The sequence below is a fragment of the Terrapene carolina genome, unplaced genomic scaffold, assembly GCF_002925995.2.
Source record: "Terrapene carolina triunguis isolate 2854851 unplaced genomic scaffold, T_m_triunguis-2.0 Scaffold130, whole genome shotgun sequence".
Taxonomy (NCBI): domain Eukaryota; kingdom Metazoa; phylum Chordata; order Testudines; family Emydidae; genus Terrapene; species Terrapene triunguis.
Genome location: NW_020664481.1, coordinates 955,101 through 971,716, shown reverse-complemented (window position 1 = coordinate 971,716; position 16,616 = coordinate 955,101). Strand labels below are relative to the sequence as shown.

The 16,616-nt window shown below is 63.8% G+C and overlaps 4 protein-coding genes across 4 annotated transcripts in view; 3 read left to right on the top strand and 1 right to left on the bottom strand.

The window, feature by feature from the left end:
- Positions 1 to 1,400, top strand: part of LOC112108156 (papilin-like) — a 31,241-nt gene extending 29,841 nt beyond the window's left edge. The window contains exons 15-17 of the mRNA XM_029911777.1: positions 278 to 421; positions 1,091 to 1,237; positions 1,330 to 1,400. Coding sequence (XP_029767637.1) covers positions 278 to 421; positions 1,091 to 1,237; positions 1,330 to 1,400 — 362 coding nt within the window. The remainder of the gene's footprint in view (positions 1 to 277; positions 422 to 1,090; positions 1,238 to 1,329) is intronic.
- A 223-nt stretch (positions 1,401 to 1,623) lies between these two features.
- On the top strand, positions 1,624 to 6,229 carry LOC112108158 (WAP four-disulfide core domain protein 3-like). Its single transcript, XM_029911776.1, has 8 exons — positions 1,624 to 1,832; positions 2,324 to 2,455; positions 3,503 to 3,646; positions 4,316 to 4,462; positions 5,054 to 5,203; positions 5,485 to 5,631; positions 5,722 to 5,853; positions 6,114 to 6,229. Exons 1-8 carry the CDS (start codon positions 1,784 to 1,786, stop codon positions 6,227 to 6,229), a joined length of 1,017 nt encoding a protein of 338 aa, XP_029767636.1. The 5' UTR covers positions 1,624 to 1,783.
- Positions 6,230 to 6,752: 523 nt separating this feature from the next.
- On the top strand, positions 6,753 to 9,425 carry LOC115271223 (whey acidic protein-like). The gene is made up of 4 exons (XM_029911753.1): positions 6,753 to 6,866; positions 7,428 to 7,565; positions 8,786 to 8,926; positions 9,350 to 9,425. The coding sequence occupies exons 1-4, from the start codon at positions 6,848 to 6,850 to the stop codon at positions 9,358 to 9,360; spliced, it is 309 nt and encodes a 102-aa protein (XP_029767613.1). The 5' UTR covers positions 6,753 to 6,847; the 3' UTR covers positions 9,361 to 9,425.
- Positions 9,426 to 12,859: 3,434 nt separating this feature from the next.
- Positions 12,860 to 16,254, bottom strand: LOC112108159 (eppin-like). The gene is made up of 4 exons (XM_024202188.1): positions 16,158 to 16,254; positions 15,671 to 15,847; positions 13,101 to 13,268; positions 12,860 to 12,870 (listed from the first exon to the last, which is right to left on the bottom strand). Exons 1-4 carry the CDS (start codon positions 16,252 to 16,254, stop codon positions 12,860 to 12,862), a joined length of 453 nt encoding a protein of 150 aa, XP_024057956.1.
- Positions 16,255 to 16,616: the final 362 nt, after the last annotated feature.

The following is a 16,616-nucleotide window of genomic DNA, read 5'->3' as shown; positions in this document are numbered from 1 at the left end:
CTGTCACCCTGGCCTCCCCCCTCTGTGATGTCTGGCCGGGGGTGCTGGCGGGAGCTGATCCGCATGTGCGCAGCCATTTGCAGACGGTTTGCTCCTGAGCTGCCCGGGCTGGTTACCCTGCTAGGACTCTGCTGTCCTGGGCAGCCCTGCTCTCAGCGGAGGGACAGGCCAGGGCAGAGGGCGCAGGAGTGATCTCTGAGGGAGGTGGGCACTGATTTCTCCAGCCCCTCCCTTCCCAGCACACTGTGTGTCTCACCCTTTGGCTGCTCTGTCTCAGTGAAACCTGGCGTGTGCCCAGCCAGAGCCCCAGGGGCCAGCGAGGAGCCCTGTCTATCCCCCTGCGCCCAGGACAGCGATTGCAGAGGAGCCGCCAAGTGCTGCCCCCTCGGCTGTGGCCGCACCTGCCTCGCCCCTCAGAAAGGTGAGTCTGCTGCCCTCTCTGAACGCGCTGAGCCCGGCCCCACAGGCCAGGCTCCCTAGACTCACTGCTGAGCAGGTGAGAGGCATCCGGGACATGCAGGGAAGGGCCAGGACCCACTGCAGAACCACGCCCTGAATGATCCCCACTCCCCAGCCAGCGGCTCAGACTCGGGCCATCGTTCCCACAGGGAGCTCAGTCCCAGGGACCGGGGATGGGGTGTGGGGCACAGAGCGCTGGAGGCGAGGGGGCAGAGGACGTGGGCCCAGAGAGCTGGGGGCGAGGGGGCCAAGATGGAGCAGAGTGAGGACAGACAGGGCGGGAGCGCTGGCTGCACGGAGGGCACATGAGCTGAGGCCGAGAGGGGACTGGCTGCTGAGGGCAGGGCCTGGGGGAGAGGACTGGACGTGCCAGGGCCCAAGCCAGGCGTGGGTCAAAGGACAGAGAGGGGGTGACCTCTGAGAGTGCGAAGGGCAAGGAGAGGCCAGGGAAGGTGCCAATGCAGCAGGCCAGGGGACTGGTTCTGGGTCACCCTTCAGGCCTGGCCCGGCCCATTTCCCCAAGGATCCCCCCGCCTGCCGCCCCATTCCCGCATGGAGTCGCTGGGACTGGGCTGGGGCAGCTCTGGGACTGGGCAGGGCCTCACCGCCATGCGCCCGGCCTGTGTTCCAGAGAAACCGGGGCTTTGCCCAGCATTTAAAATCAGAGACGAGGGGCCTCCCCTGATGCTGTGCCAGCAGGACAGCGACTGCCACAAGAGAGACAAGTGCTGCAGGATGGGATCCAGCTACGTCTGTGCATCGCCCTCCCCCATGGCAGGTGAGACGGAACGTGCCCGTGTGGGCTGCTCCAGGTGCACCCCGTCACTCCCTCCCAGGGGCCGATGGCTCGAGGGCCGTTTCCCGGTGCAGGGGCTGGGATCCTCTGGAGCCCGGGACCTTTATGTGTGGGGGGGCGAGGGCACCAGGAGGCGGAGCAGTGAGGGACTAGGGGGACAGGCAGTGAGCAGAGACCTCTGACAGCATATGGGGAGGGTGGGGTGCCTATGAGGGGTGCTGAGAACAGAAGCAACTGGGCCTTTTCCTCCTAAGATACCGTCCTGGGAACGAAAAGGTCTCAGTGCAGGGGGTGGGGAACGGCTGGAACTCAAGGGTGGAGGCTGGATGGAGGAGAGAGCAGGGTCTTTTGTCAGCCCCATTCCCCTCGTCCCCCCGATACCAGCTGGAGTGTTAGGGTTTGTCGGGATGGGGCGTCACTGCCCTGTGACCGCTCTGTGTTGCAGCAGAACCCAGCGCTGGCCCAGCCACCCCCGAGGGGCACGGTGGGCAGAGATGCCGCAGTGACCGGGACTGCCCGGGAGCAGAGATGTGCTGCAGCCATCGGTGCCGCGCAGAGTGCCCCGCGCAGGGCGAAGGTAAACCCCACGCTGTGCCATTGGCAGCAGGAATCTGAGCTGTGACCGTCCCTCGCCCCCATCGGTTTGGTACTAATGCTGCCCACAGCCCCAGCCTTCGGCCAGTCGCCTTCTGGGGGGCAGAACTGGACTCTGGGGAACGGCAGCTCCCCTCCTGGTTGGTGAAGAGGGTCACTCCAGGGAGCTGCAGGGGTTTTAGAATGGGGCAGCACCCAGGGGCAGGGAGATCCTGGCTTTGCCCATCGTTACCTGGCATTACGGGGCGCGGAGCTGAGGGAAGGGAAAGGATAACGCTGGGCAGGGAGGGGGCTAAGTGTGATGAACGGCGCACGGAGCTAGCGGGATGGGACAGGCACCAGGGTCCTTCTTCAGTCCTGGTCTGGCCCGGTTCCCTCGGGACACCCCCTTCCCCATGGAGCTGTGAGGCTACAGCTGGTGCGGCTCTGGGCCCAGCCGGGGTCTCACTGCCATGGGGCCGTTCTATGTAACAGGGACCCCCACATCTGGCCCAGCCACCCCCGAGGGGCACAGTGGGCAGAGATGCCACAGTAACCAGGACTGCCCGGGAGCAGAGAGGTGCTGCAGCCATCGGTGCCGCCAGGCATGCCCAGCGCAGGGCAGTGGTGAGTTTCCATGCCCGTGCTGAGGGAATGGCAGCGACTGGCTCGCACTGGGAACACACTGACAGGACCGCGCAGGGGGTGGACAGGAACAGGGGCTAGAGCGGGGGTAGGCAACCTATGGCACGGGTGCCGAAGGCGGCACGCGAGCAGATTTTCAGTGGCACTCACACTGCCCAGGTCCTGGCCACCAGTCCGGGGGCTCTGCATTTTATTTAATTTTAAATGAAGCTTCTTAAACATTTTTAAAACCTTATTTACTTTACATACAACAATAGTTTAGTTATATATTATGGACTTCTAGAAAGAGACCTTCTAAAAACGTTAAAATGTATGACTGGCACGCAAAACCTTAAATCAGAGTGAATGAATGAAGACTCGGCACAGCACTTCTGAAAGGTTGCCGATCCCTGGGCTAGAGGCTGGGCCTGCAAAGGGGCCTCTGCTCTCTGCCTGTCCCAGCGGGTCCGTTTCCCTGAGGTCTCCTCTCCCTCCACACATGGAGGCAGTAGGGGCTCGTCAGGGTCCGACTGCCTTGGGCCACCCAGTGTTCCAGCCGGCAGCCTGCCCGGCCACTGAACAAGAAGCCGTGGGGCCGGCAGGGAGCGGCTGTGACCATCCCTGCACCACCCTCGCCCGGGGAAGGACAGTCCCACGCCCCAGGCTCGGGCGCACCCCCGGGCGGTCTCCAGGCCCTGCCCGGCAGCCTTGTGCCTTTGTCCGGGGTCCCACCCACCTGGGCTCTCTGCCTCTGAGATGACTCGCCAGGCCCAGGGAATCCCCCTCCCCACAGGCATCTGGCTGCCTGGTGCAGAGAGAAGGGCACACGGGGTCCCAGTGACCCCCTGGCGCAGCCAGTGCGCCAGCATCCCACACTCCCCACGTCGGCAGCACCCGGCTCTTAGCGCCCAGCCCTCCACCTGATCACAGGCGGCTTGGGCCAGCGACGCTCCCTTCCCCGGTGGGCTCAGACCCCTCCCTCATCCCCTGGCCTTGCCTTGGCCTCCCTCTTGCCGGCTCCGTGACTGCCCCTGGCCTCTGTCTGCCCAGGGAAGCCTGGATTCTGCCCTGTGCGCAACGGGCTCTACTTCAGCTATGAGTGCGAAGCCAGATGCCGAGGGGACGGCGAGTGCCCCGGGGCCCAGAAGTGCTGCCTGCGCGGCTGCGACCACGAGTGCTTGGCCCCTTCTGAAGGTAGGAGATGGTTCAGGTTGCCCTGCAAGCAGCCCCTCACCTGGGCAAGGCCGGGGGGCGTCTGTGGCCTCCCAGCAGGGCAGTGAGACGCTGATCCTGAAGGAAGCCCCAACTACTGCTACAGGGGAGAGACAGAGCAGAGCCAGTCCCTGCGGGTTTGTTGGGGTGGCTGGGATATGCCAGCCTGGCATGTGCCCAAGGCTCTCAGACAAGCTCCCAGGCATAGGACCCCGGAGCCACCATATCTGTGCAGAGAGACAGGGCCCAGGGATCCCAGGGCTCAGCCTGCAAAAAACAAGTCACCCCATGACTGTGACATCACGACACACCGACCAGGGACGAGTCAGACGGGAGCATGACATCACGACAGACCGACCAGTGACGAGTCAGAGGGGAGCGTGACGTCACGACAGACCGACCAGTGATGAGTCAGTCGGGAGCATGATATCACAACAGACCGACCAGTGACGAGTCAGAGGGGAGCGTGACGTCACAACAGACCGACCAGTGACGAGTCAGAGGGGAGCGGCCGTCTCAGCGGTGGGGCTCGGTGACCTAGGCACAGATCAGCAGCGCACCAGGAGAGCCAGTGGATCTGGTGGGGAGGGTGTTCGTCCCGTCACACAGACCCCAGTGAGCCCCCTCACTCCTCTGCCTTCTGCTTTCCAGAGAAGCCCGGCATCTGCCCCCTGACAGACGGGATAACGTCCGATTCCCCCTCGTGCAAGTCCTCGTGCGCAGAGGACAAGGAGTGTGCAGGGGACCAGAAGTGCTGTGACAGTGGGTGTGGCCGGACATGCCAGGCCCCGGAGAGAGGTAACTAGAGCAGCAGGGCTGGGCTCCCCTCACTCCAGCATGGGGCTGTCACCCCCGTTAGCATCCACTGAAGCCCCCTTGCCACGCCGGTGCATCCCCAGCAGAAAAGGGTTAACGCAAAGGGTTAATGCTCTGTGCTGTGATGGCCAGTGGCTGTGTGCGAGGGAGGCAGAGGGCAGCTGGAGACGACACCCCCCCCCACATGCCAGGTGCTGCCTGTGCTCCAGCGCGCCGATGGGCCAGGAGCCCCCGCTCCAGCACAGGGGTGCCAGGCGCAAGGTGTGGAGACATCTGCTAAGCAGTCGTTCCCCAGGCTTTGGGCAGCCCTGCGTCAGGAGCTGCAGCTGCTGAGTGGGGCTGGGTGGTGGGGAGGGGAGCTGCAGCCCCCTCTGGACTCCAGGGCCAGGCTGGAGAGCCGGGTGCCGGCAGAGGCAGCACTAAGAACCCCCCAGTGCAGCTCCAAGAGGCCAGAGGGTGCAGCAGGATGGCCTGGCTGGCTGTGCCATCGCCCTAGGGAGGGTGTGGTGGGTCCCCACTGTGACACCCTCTATCCAGCAGCCTCCAAACCTGCCCTTCCCCCCCTCTCGTCAGAGAAACCTGGCACGTGCCCAAAGCAGAAGCCCTGGCAAACACTGGTGCCGTGCAACGAGCAGGACGCCTGCATTCATGACCGGGATTGCCCCAGGCAGGAGAAGTGCTGCTTCGCCGGCTGTGCCATGCGCTGCGGCCCCCACTACAAAGGTAACCAGCTAGGCTGCAGCGACACCCCCCAGAGGGACCAGCCCCATTCGTCCGGGGCAGACTGGCAGCCCAGGGAGAGAAAGGGCCCTATGCCAGGGCAGGGCAGAAGAGAGAGGGTGGATGGGGGTGCGGGAGCCAGGAGTGAGCTTGGGCTGGAGGGGGCTGAGAGTCTGGTGGGGACCCTCCCCGATGGGCAGTTCTCATTACAGGCTGATATGGAGGGTCCCCTGCCTGCCACGGAGGGGTTCATTGTCCCTCTCTCATCCCCTCCCGCTCCCCAGAGCATCCCGGTGCCTGTCCCAGGGCAAAGGCCTGCAGCGACCCGAGGCAGCGCCGGTCAAACCAGTGCCTGGACGACCACGTGTGCGAGAGACACGAGAAGTGCTGCGAGACGGGGTGCCGCCGGGAGTGTGTGGCCATGCGAACAGGTACGGGCACGCTCCCTTCCCCGGCCCTGGGCTTCCCTGGGCTCTGCGCACCCCTGTGATCAGGCGTCCGGGCCCCCTACTGTCTTACAGAGAGCGAGGACAAGCCTGGGGACGGCACCACAGGCCCCTGCGTGGACGAGTGCAGGGCTGACGAGGAGTGTCCCAGAGGACAAAGATGCAGAAACAATGGCTGTGGCCGTGTCTGCCAGGAAGTCTCCCGAGGTGAGGCTAGACCTAGAGCCTGGGGGCAGCATGGAGTTTGGGCCTGCACAGGCCACGGACCAGCATGCAAAGGGGCACTGCTCGGGCGGGGCCCCATGCCAGGGAAAGGAGCCTTGGTATCGCTGTGCATGGGCAAGGGAAGCTTCCCTCTGCAGTCACTGCTCACAGGCCGTACAGGGCTGATGTGAAGGTCTAGCCCTCAGCGTCAGGCCCTGCCCTGCACGTCAGCACTGACCGAGCCCGCCTCTCCCAGGGCCCAGACGTCAGCGTCTCTGCCGAAACTGGCCAGGACCCTCGTTCCTGCTTGGGTCGAGCTCTGTCCCAGCCAGGTTCTGTCCTGCCCTCGTGCCTGGAGTGCGGGAGGCGCTGTGCCTGACATCAGTCCCGTGGCTGGATCGCTCCCCGGGCAGGGGACGGTCTGTGCTGGCCGTGTTGTTGTTGCTCATTTATTCTGGTCATTTGGGGCTGCTGTGTGTTTATCCTGGAGAATGCTGGTCGGAGCAGTGCCCCAGGCATGGGGGAGGTTTGGGGTGGCCCCTCGCTCCTGCAGGAGCTTGTTCCAGTCTGGGGCCAGCCCCAAGGCAGTTCTGTCTCCTGCCCAGATGAGCTTTACCCTCCTGGGGCGGCTCCATCCCAGCCTCATCCCAGCGCTCTAGGCTTGGTTGGACGTGCAGGGCCCAGGCCCTGAGCACTTTGAAGATAAGGCCTGGGGCTTTGAAGTGGAAAGGCCCCTTCAAGGGTCTCTGGGCACCCAGAGGGCAGCGCTCTGGGGCCTTCCGTCACCCTGGTTGGGCCAATTCCCTCAGGTCCCCTGTTCCCACATGGAGTCGCTAGGCTCCAGCAGGCCAGGTGTCTCATGGGCACGTGGCCGCTCTGTGTTGCAGGCGTCTGCCCGAGGCCCCTGGGCTTTGGGCCGTGCGTGGAATTGTGCTTTGCTGATGTGGAGTGTTCCAGGGGACAGAAGTGCTGCAGCAATGGGTGTGGCCACGTCTGCATGATGGCAATCACCGGAGGTGAGCTCAGGCCGGGTCAGCCCTGCCCCAGATGCAGGTGCTCCCGTCCATGCAGGGCCCGGGGATGTGCCCCTAGCCGAGCAGGGAGGAGGGGTCGGGGTCACTCAGGGAAGGGGCAGGACCCCAGCCCCAGTAACCAGCCCTGGATGATCCCGCTGCCCCCCAGGCCCAGGAGCTCAGAGTTTCTACTCAAACGGCTTCTCTCCTTCCTGAGCCCTCTTCCCATGGGCAGGGCTGGCTCCAGGGTTTTTGCCGCCCCAAGCGGCGAAAAAAACAAACAAAAAAAAAAACCACAATCGTGATCGGCGGTAATTCAGCAGTAGTTCCACTGTGCCGCTTTCTTCTTCGGCGGCACTTCGGCAGCAGGTCCTTCCCTCTGAGAGGGACCCAGGGACCCGCTGCCGAAGAGCCCGACGTGCCGCCCTTTCCCCTTGGCCGCCCCAAGCACCTGCTTGCTGAGCTGGTGCCTGGAGCCGGCCCTGCCCACCATGGGGAGCTCCCAGCTCCAGATGCTGAGGGCCGGAGGCTGAGCCCATGTCCTGGGGCTGTTCTATGTTCCAGGGAGACCCGGCTTTTGTCCAGAGCCCCAAGGGAAAGGCCTTTGTGTGGAGCGATGCCGGGAGGACGAGGAGTGTCCCAGGGGGCAGAAGTGCTGCAGTAATGGGTGTGGTCACGTCTGCACGTCCCTGATCTCTGCAGGTAAGTTTAGTCCCTCAGCGTTAGCGTCTCCAGAGCTGAGCCCTGCCCCACTCGCGGACTCTGAGCTCTTGGGGCAGGGCCCATGTGTGGCCAGCGCCCAGCACCACAAGGCCCTGGCCTCTCGGTGCCACCACCAGACACTGTGAAATTATTCCTCCTTCCCTCCCCTGCCACGTGCACCGAGAGCTTTTCTGTGAGGAGAACAAGGGCTGGGAGGCTGGGTAAGACCGGCCCTGCCCAGCACAGACAGCTGGGTCCGCTGGCATCTCGCCTCTTTGCCACGGCGCTTGTGGGCCTGCCGTGCCACCAGCGGGGAGGCGTGGATCCTCCCAGCGTCACGGGCGGGGTCTGGGCGGATCCTTCGGAGATCTGCAGTGAGAAGTCAGCAGGATTTGGGGAGCCGGGGGGGCCTGTCGGGGGTTTTACGGACACAGACACTGCAGCTCGGAGGGGGCGCTCCACCCATGAGGGTGAGCCAGCTCACCCCATCTGGAGGAGTCCAGGCACCACGCAGACAGGTGGCTTCTCCAGCAGCAGCAGAGGCCCTTTGAGGGTGCGTCTCCTGTCAGGAAGCAGCTGAGGGAGCCTAGCAGTGAGCCACCCCTGGGTGCTCCCATGCACACCCCCATTCATCCTGCAGCTCAGGCCATGACAGGGGTCACCGCTGGCCTTCCCCAACCTGGCAGAGTTCTCACAGCTTAACCCCCTCCTAGGGTGAAAGTCTCCTGCCAGCTGGGACCTTCTCCCGCCCGGCCCCCGTTCTGCATCAGCCTGTGGCTAATCAACCCCTTCCCCTTCTCCTGCGTCCCCTGTGGCTGGAGTTACTGTGCCCTAGAGAGTAGCTGGAGGGACCCGATCTGCGGCTGGGGGGGCGCTTGGCACCTGGGGGCAGGAGGGGCAGTTTGCAATGTCACTGGACTCCCTCCTCCAGCTGCTTCTCCCCATCCCAGCCCTGGCTGCCCCTTGCTCCCCATTGCTTACCACAATGCGCCCAGGATGCGGAGGGCCCGTCCTGGCTCCGCTGGGAGCTGGCACCGGGGTGTGACGGCCTCAGCAAGGCCCAGCCAGCCAATCAGAACATGGCTCTGGGCAGTCAGGGTCCCCAGCCAGATCCTAACCAACCCCCGGGTGCTGGGATCCGTGGGTGCTACCACGTGACTGGGCCCACCGGCTCCCTAGCACACCCCCGTACAAGGCCGTCTGGTCTCCTCCTGCTGCAGAGAAGCCTGGGACCTGCCCACCGGACCCAGCAAAGTGTCGACACGCAGCCCCCCCGGAGTGTGACAGTGACGGCGGGTGCCCTGGGAGGAAGAAGTGCTGCTTTAGGACGTGTGCCATGCGCTGCATAGACCCAGAGGAAGGTACCAGTCATGCAGCCAATCACTGCGCACGGGGGTGTAGGGCCGAGCGAGCGCTCACGGCTCTGGCTGCACCGGGCCCGTTGGGAGGGGTGTGCCGCCCCCGGCTGCTGGCACAGATCGCTGCACCGGCCTCACTCCTATCCAGGGGCACCAGGCCCTGCTTCACCAGGGCAGGACCCGGGTACCTGACTGCTTCCCAGCTTTCCTATGGGACAGGGAAACTGGGCATAGGCTGGTGCGGAGCCTGACGCTCCCCCAACACGTGGGTCCCCCCCAGAGCTGGAATGGGGCTGGGACAGGGTCCCCAGGAGCATGTGGGGTGTTCAGCAGAACGTGGGGCAGAGAAAGGGGTAAGTCTGTGCCCAAAGCTTGGAGAAACGTGTCCCGTAGCCCGCCCGTGCACTGAGCTTGTTTGTGTTTCAGATGCTGTATAACGAGCGGGCCCAGCGCCGCAGGAGCTGAAAGGAAGCCGCACCTTTATCACGGGACAGCCCATCGTCCAAACCCCCTCGCTGGCCCGGCCCCCTCCCGCCTGCTCTGCCCATGTAACCTCCAGACCACGACAGACTCCCCAGCAATAAAGCGAGTGCCGGCGCCAGGCCTGAGTCCTGTGTTCCCTGCCGAGCCCGCTCGGCGGGTCCCTCTGGGCGCAGCTGAGAAGGTGCCAGATTTCCTCAAATCCACCTTGCTGGAACCACAGAGCGGAGCCACCTGCAGGCCCGACGCCAGCCCCGGGGGCGGAGACGCAGCCTCCTGCCTGCTGCCACCTCAGCCCCAGCGCCAGCCCAGCCCTGCTGAGCCGAGGGAAAACGGGGCACCGGGATGAGTCCTGCCCCATTATTCAGACTGAACTCAAGCCACTCGCTGGCTCTGCCCCCAAGTCCCACCGCCCGAGCGCCTCCCGTCCCGCTGCCTTGGGGCTCCAGAGAGCCTCCGTAGCTGGGGGGAGCAGAGCGCTCTCCCCCCAGAACCCAGGCACGCACTGTAGCTCTGCTCCAGCGCAGCTTCCCGCTCCTGGTCCTCGTCCCCTCGGCTCCCCAGCTCGGGCGCCAGGTGGTGTCAGAGCGGAGCCGCCTCGGTTATAAAACCGACCGAGCCCAAGTAACCAAACAAAGGCAACGGGCCTGTGCTGGGGGCTGCCCATGGGGCCCCCTGAGTCTTGAGCTCCCCTGGAAGCATCAGGCCAGGCAGCAGCACTCAGCCGCCCTAAAACAACCCAGCAGCAGTCGAAGGACAAAGGGGGGTGTCCTCCAGGGACATCAGTTGCTATGGGCAAGGGGGGCAGTTGTCCCCTCCAGACTTAACTAGGGCTGTAGGCTCCATTATCTCTTTGCTCCCCCACCTGACTAGGGAGACAATCATTAGGAAAGCAATAATTTTCTCATGCTGCTCTGTGGGGCAGGCGATGCTCTCCGTGCCCCGCACCAGAAATCTTCTGAAAAACTGCCCTTGTTCTCCCCACATCACTGCCCCTGCTAGGGGGTCTGCACTCCCACCACACACCCCCAGCCCATTGCCTGGCCATCTCCCCAGCTCTCTAGGCTATGATTAGTTGCCCCCCGGGTGCTTGAGGAGGCTGTTGTGGTTTCACTTGCCATTGGGATAGGATCCCAGCTCGCAGCTGTGAAACCCCAACCCCTGAGCATCACAAAACCGAACCCCTGCAGCATGTCCCTGGCCTAGCAGGGCTGAGCTAAGCTCCAGCCTGGGAGCAAGCTCTGGAAGGGGGGACAGGCAGGGAGATCAGCGAAGGGACAGAGCTGGGGACGTGTTTCAGGCCAGGCACAGAATGGCACAGCTGACGTGGTTGCCCTGTGCAGAACCCAAACTCCAGGCGTGAGCCATTTCCATGTGTTCCCAAGCCCCTTCTAAAGCCCCAGCAGAGACCTCACTTTGGCCCATATGTTTGAACCACCCAGTTCTACTGAGCCCTGGGCTCAGGCCTCCCTTCCTGCAAGCAAACCCCCCAGAGCTGCAGCTAGACCCTGTCCCTGGAGCCCCAGACACATCCTAGCACCAGTCAAGGGAGCCAGGCCCGGCAAGCAGCTCCTCCCACACAGCAACAAGCCTCAGCAGCAGGGGAAGGGAAACCCACCTGTATTTATAGGGTTTGTTTCCCCAGCCTCACCAATCACAGGGCAGAAGAGTCCATTTGGGTCCAGAAGGGGAGCTCTGGCTTTGTGTGCATGGCTGTCTGCCCTGCTAATGAGAGGCCAGGCCCAGAATGGACTGGATTCTTTGTGGGTCAAAGCAGAACAGACCTGCAACCTGGGGGGAGGGGGGATTGATTTGATTTTCCCATTTCCATTGCCTGGCAAGCTGGTTCCACCAACCTGTCTGAGTGGACTCTCCCAGGGGAGGGGTGGAGCCAGAGCCTTTAAATTCATCTCCTGAGGCTGTGCCCAGGTTGGCTGGGGCTGGGGCTGGGGCTGGGGGTCGGGGTCCGGGTCCGGAGCTGTGAATTTGGCAGTGTCTCTGTTTGCTGCTATAAGACCCCTATGTGGGTGATGCCCCAATTTAGAACACATCAACTTTTTTTCTACTGGGGTGGGGTCTCCTGGCTGCTCCCTGGCCAGCTCTGGTGGGGTGTGAGGGGTGGGGGCTTGGTGACCGGCATGGCTGTGGACTTGCAGTAACCCTTTCCAGGGAGAGTGTTTCGGCTGGAGCTGAGCGCCCTGGGGTGATAATGCCCCTGCACCTCTAGAAGTACTTGCTAGTGCTATTTCAGTGATGAGGCACCAGACCCCGCCTGGGGGGATGGGGGGGATGATGGTTTATTTTTATTATAGTGGAAGGCGAACGCTCCCCCTGGGATCAGGCCCCTTGGGCCAGATGCTGTGCAAACACAGAAGAGACAGCCCCTGACCCAGGACGCTCACCCTCCGCCCACCCAGGCAAGACAAGGGTGGCAGGGAAACAGAAGCACAGAGACCTGCCCGGAGTCGCAGTGCAGAGATTTGAACCCAAGTCTCCTGGCTGCCAGCGCAGTGCCTTATCTTAACCACGTTGCCTCTTCCTGGAGCTGGGTGGGCGTCTGAACAGGGCAGGCCCAGCAGATAAAAATGGGTGGTTCTGACACGAAGGATGGGACGGGAGAGCGCCAGCCAAAAGAACTAGAAACTCATGAGACTGTCCAAAGTACTAAGCGCTGGGTCTCGTTCTTTGCTGGCTGGGGCTGTTGCTCGTGCCCCGGCTATGATTTCAGGCTTTTCTGCACAACCATTGTTTTAAATGAAGCTGAGATTCCTGTGCTCCCATGACTCCAGGAGCTGGGGCTTCAAGGAAAGCACGTGCTGGCACGAGAGTCACTGTAGCAAAGGGTGCAGAGCAGCAGGCGGGGAGGAAGGGTATCATGGTGGGGCCTTGGCAGGGGACCCTGCTGCCCATACACTAGGGCTGTGCACTCACAACACCCGATGTGCCCTGGAGTCCGAAGTGCCCCCCCAGCCCCTTCCAGTAGGGAAGCGGTGGCAGAGTCTGCACTGCAGCCAGAGGTGCGTGCACAGCTCCCTCCCATCCCAAGGGCAGGAGTGACACAACCTACTTCTGTTTGAAAAGGGTCAGTCCTTGTATTTAACTCCGCAGACCCCCGCGAGGTCCCAGGAAAAGGGGGCTTGGCTGATAGCCCCTCCCTCCGGCCTGCCAGCGCCGCGCCCTGTGCTAAGCGTTAACACGCAGCACACACGTCCATGGCTACAGAACGGCAATGGGGCTGGGGCCAGCTCGGGGGTCGCAAGAGCTGGCTCTGCATCTGGGAGGCAATGCAACCACCTCCAGCCAAACCCTGCTGCAGAGTGTCCGGGGGAGCAAAGGTCTGGGCTTCCCAGGCAGGGAGAGTCGTTTCCCGCAGAAAGGGACAGGAATTGTGCCCAGGAAGACGGTCACCAGCCAGGAACGGCAGCTTCCTCTTCCGCTCCCCTATGCTGGCCAGGGCTAGGCAGTGCCTGCAACAGAAAGGCAATGGGGTCAGGCCCAGGGCGTGCCCACGGCACCTCTCCTTCCCAGCTCCCTCCAAAGATGGCCCTTCCCCCACCTAGTGCGTGGGGCGGCTCCCCCGCCCTCCCAGACTTGGGGGCCTGCTGGCATCCTGGGCACCGAGCCCTGGCCTGAGAGGCCCAGGTCCCAAGGCAGCCCTGGGCCCCGCCCCTGGCGCTGGGCCGCACGCTCCATTTACCAGGCTGCCTGCAGGCCTGCAGACATTCCTCCTTCGTCTCAAAGTTGTTCCTGTTGCCGCCGCAGCCGCCGTACACAAACTCCTCGCAGGCCTGGCTGGACCAGTTGTAGAAGAAGCGCGGGAACCTGGCCTTGCAATAGCCGCACACCGACGGCAGGTGGCAGAGATCTGCAGAGCAAGGGGGGGCTGTGAGAGAGAGGGGGGGGGGACGCTCCAACTGCCTCTGCCATCCAGGGCATCGGGGCGCTGTGCTCAGAGGGGCCTGCGAAGTGGGGCGGGGTGCAGGGCAGCAGAGCAGTTCTGTTGCACACGCCCCTCGTCCAGTCACCTGACACCATGCCCATGGGCACAATCGCACCTGGCATCAGACCCATGCTGCCCCCCAGCTGCACAGCTCGGCTACCTCAGGCCTCCTGCCGAGGGTCAGGGCCGGCCCCACAGGGGAACTCCAAGCCCAGGCGCGGGCTGGCTGCAATGGCGCGTCTGCCTGTTAGCGCAAAGGGGCCGTGCCCACTGCTGGGGTGAGCGTTACACGCGGCGTGGCAGTGGGCGCATTGCTAATGCCCGGCCCATTCGCCGGAGACCCCATGCAGAGGGCAGCATCTGCCCAGCCAAGAGCTGGAGTGAGTTAATGAGTTGGTAGCTGGACCCGTCGGACGGGCTCGTCCCAGCCAGGGAGGGACCGCGGCTTCTCACAGGAGAAGTTGCTTCCTAGGCATAAGCCTCACCCCACAGGCCACTCCCTGATGAATGAGTGAGTGGGAACCGTTGGACCCCCCCACCCCCACCCCTGGGAGCGAGGGGGGATCAGTCACAGCCTTGGCTATGGGGAGGCAGCGTGAGGCCCCTGCACCCAGAGAGCGTCACGCCTCAGAATGGCCCAGCAGCCACAGACCTACAGCTGCAGAGAAACGTCTGTGAGATTCGGCCCCCCCCAACCACTCAGGCGTGGGCTGCTCCCCGGCTCCGAATCATGGGGCAAGCCCAGCTCCTGTCTCCCTGTGCCGAAGTGGGAGATTTTCTTGTTTGTTTTCTTGTTTTCAGTGGGGTTTCAATGGTTTGCATGTGGAGGGGGTGGGACTCAGTTTCCCTGGGTGTTACTGATTTAACGAGGTGAGGGGAGAGGGAGTTTGTTGTTACAGAGGACCGGAGAGGGAATGTGGGACCCCAGCCAATGGCCTGGAGGATGGAGACCCCAGCGACCGGACCCGGAGACCCAGCTCAGGAATCGCAGCCGGTTCTGGCCAGTGGGAGGACAATGGGCTACAGAATGAGGACCCAGTGACCTAACCAGCCTGTTCCAGCCAGAGGACAGAAGAGGGGAGAGGAGGCCCCAGTTTACGGCCCTGTTTACCTGGAGAGAAGACAATGGACAGAGGCGGGGCATGGGGCCGGTAATCTCAGATGCCCAGCTGGGAAGCAGGGGGGCTCTGGGCTGGAGAGGGGGAGCAGGCAGAGCCCACCTGGACGCAGAGAGACTGGGATGTGCTGGGCTGAGGGAGGCCAGGCCTGAGGCCCTGAGAGTTTACTGTGCTGTGTTCAACTCTCAATAAACCCTCCTGTTTTATGCTGGCTGAGAGTCACTCCGGTCTAGAGAACAGGGTTGCATCAACCCCTTCGGGGGTGGAGGCCCGGGGGGTCCAGAGCGAGGGGACTCCCTGAGGTGGCCCACGGCGAGAGACGGACGTGCTAAGGCTCAGAGAGGTGCGGCTCCAGGAGGTGGAGTGGACCCCCGAGAAGGGCTGTCTCACTGAAAGGGGCACCCCCCACGGACCGCACGGAACCAAGATTGGGCACGATCTGTGAGTCCGTGACACTCCCTCTACACAGCAAGCAGCCAGCGCCTCCGGCACGTCTACACAAGGGACCCACTGTGGGGAGCAATGGTGGAGGCATTGCAGCAGGGCTCGGGTACATAAGAACATCAGAACGGCCAGACTGGGTCAGCCCAAAGGTCCATCTAGCCCAGTACCCTGTCTGCCAACAGTGGCCAGTGCCAGGTGCCCCAGAGGGAATGAACAGAACAGGGAATCACCAAGTGATCCTTCCCCTGTCGCCCATTCCCAGCTCCTGGCAAACAGGCTAGGGACACCCTCCCTGGCCTGTACATTAGCTGCGCTGCCATCCGGCCGTGCTCTGAGCCACTCCAAAGGATGGGGGGGGCATTCTCCAGCTGAGCCCCGCCTGCACGAGGGCCGGCACCGCGGCTACCACCACCGTTCCCCCCCCTCGCACTGCGCTCTGCCTGCACCAGTGCACCTGTGAGCGCGTTCCCTGGGCGGTGGCATGTGAGAGCGAGAGGCCCCGCAGGCTCTGCCATGGGGCGGGGATGGTGGAATCAGGGCTCCCCCAGGGAGTGGGGGGGGTCACACAGTCTCAGCCCGGCTCCCTGTGCTTGGAGGAGGAGGAGGCCGCTGCACCCTGCCCAGCAGCAGCCTCCCTACGGCCCTCGGGGTGCTGAGCACCCAGCGCCATCTCGGCCCGTCGGGCCGGGCACTCTGCTCTGGGGGACCGGCCCAGCTTCGGCTCATTCCCAGCTACGGGGGGGCAGGGGCCAGGACCCCCCGTACCTGTCACTGGCATCTGGCAGGTGTAGCCACACTCGTCCGGGCAGCACTTGGCATGGCCGGGGCAGTCGGCGTCGGTGCAGCAGGTGGAGCAGGAGTTGTTCTCCAGGCAGGCAGTACAGTTCTCCCCATCAAACACGCCCCCCACCGGGGCCACCTTGTAGCAGAAACCAGCCTTGGCTGCAAAGAGAGACGGGTCAGCGCGCGCTGACCGGGCGGCTGCAGAGATCCACAACTCCACCCTGCACGGGGGCAGAGGGCTGAGCACATGGGAGGGACCCCCAGATGGGTCTCAGGTCTGGTTTGGCTAGGCACTGCCCGCCCTCCCCCGGCACATCCACCATCTGCCCCATGTCCTGCGCAGCCCATGGACAGGCAGCTCCCACGAGAATCCAGCCCCCATCGCCACTGGGAGCTCGTCCCTGGGCTGAACGCCCCCAGGTGCCGCCACCTGTCCGCTGGCACGGCAGGGCCCGTTCTCAGCACTCACCAGGCGCCGTGGTCGACCTGTCTCCCCCAGACGCAGCAGGCAGCTCGGCCCACAGCGAGAGCAGGGCCACCAGGAGCACGATGCCAGCCGACTTCATGGTGCTGCGATACCGGGTCTCGGTCCTCCGGGCTGAGGCAGGGCAGATTTAAGCTGTTGGGCAAGCGGGGCTGGCGCAGCACAGGGAGGGGCCGGCTCCCAGGTGGCCTGTCCGGACTTGTCGGAGGCTGACTCCCAGCTCATTCCATTCCACTGTAAGTGGCCCCAGGGATCCGCCCTGCCCAGCCAAGCCTTGCGCGGTCACCTGGGGAGAGCAGGCAAAGGGGAGGAGCCGGCCAGTGGCACAGGTAAGCCAAGGCTCTTCCTGCGAACTGGGTCTTCATTGCGCTGAGCCTCCTGGCTGGGCTGTATGTCACCAGGGCTGCTGGGGGGAGGAACGTGCCCCGCCCAGCGGCAGAGCAC

Excerpts from the sequence above, each read along its gene's own strand:
- LOC112108158 (XM_029911776.1), top strand. The coding sequence starts at position 1,784 with ATGTGCTGCAGCCATCGGTGCCGCGCAGAGTGCCCCGCGCAGGGCGAA. Across the intron at positions 2,456-3,502 it reads ATGCCCAGCGCAGGGCAGTG|GGAAGCCTGGATTCTGCCCT; the intron begins GTGAGTTTCCAT and ends CTGTCTGCCCAG. Across the intron at positions 4,463-5,053 it reads ATGCCAGGCCCCGGAGAGAG|AGAAACCTGGCACGTGCCCA; the intron begins GTAACTAGAGCA and ends CCCTCTCGTCAG.
- LOC115271223 (XM_029911753.1), top strand. Across the intron at positions 7,566-8,785 it reads CACGTCCCTGATCTCTGCAG|AGAAGCCTGGGACCTGCCCA; the intron begins GTAAGTTTAGTC and ends CTCCTGCTGCAG.
- LOC112108159 (XM_024202188.1), bottom strand. The coding sequence starts at position 16,254 with ATGAAGTCGGCTGGCATCGTGCTCCTGGTGGCCCTGCTCTCGCTGTGG. Across the intron at positions 15,848-16,157 it reads CAGGTCGACCACGGCGCCTG|CCAAGGCTGGTTTCTGCTAC; the intron begins GTGAGTGCTGAG and ends CTCTCTTTGCAG. Across the intron at positions 13,269-15,670 it reads CTGCCAGATGCCAGTGACAG|ATCTCTGCCACCTGCCGTCG; the intron begins GTACGGGGGGTC and ends CTTGCTCTGCAG.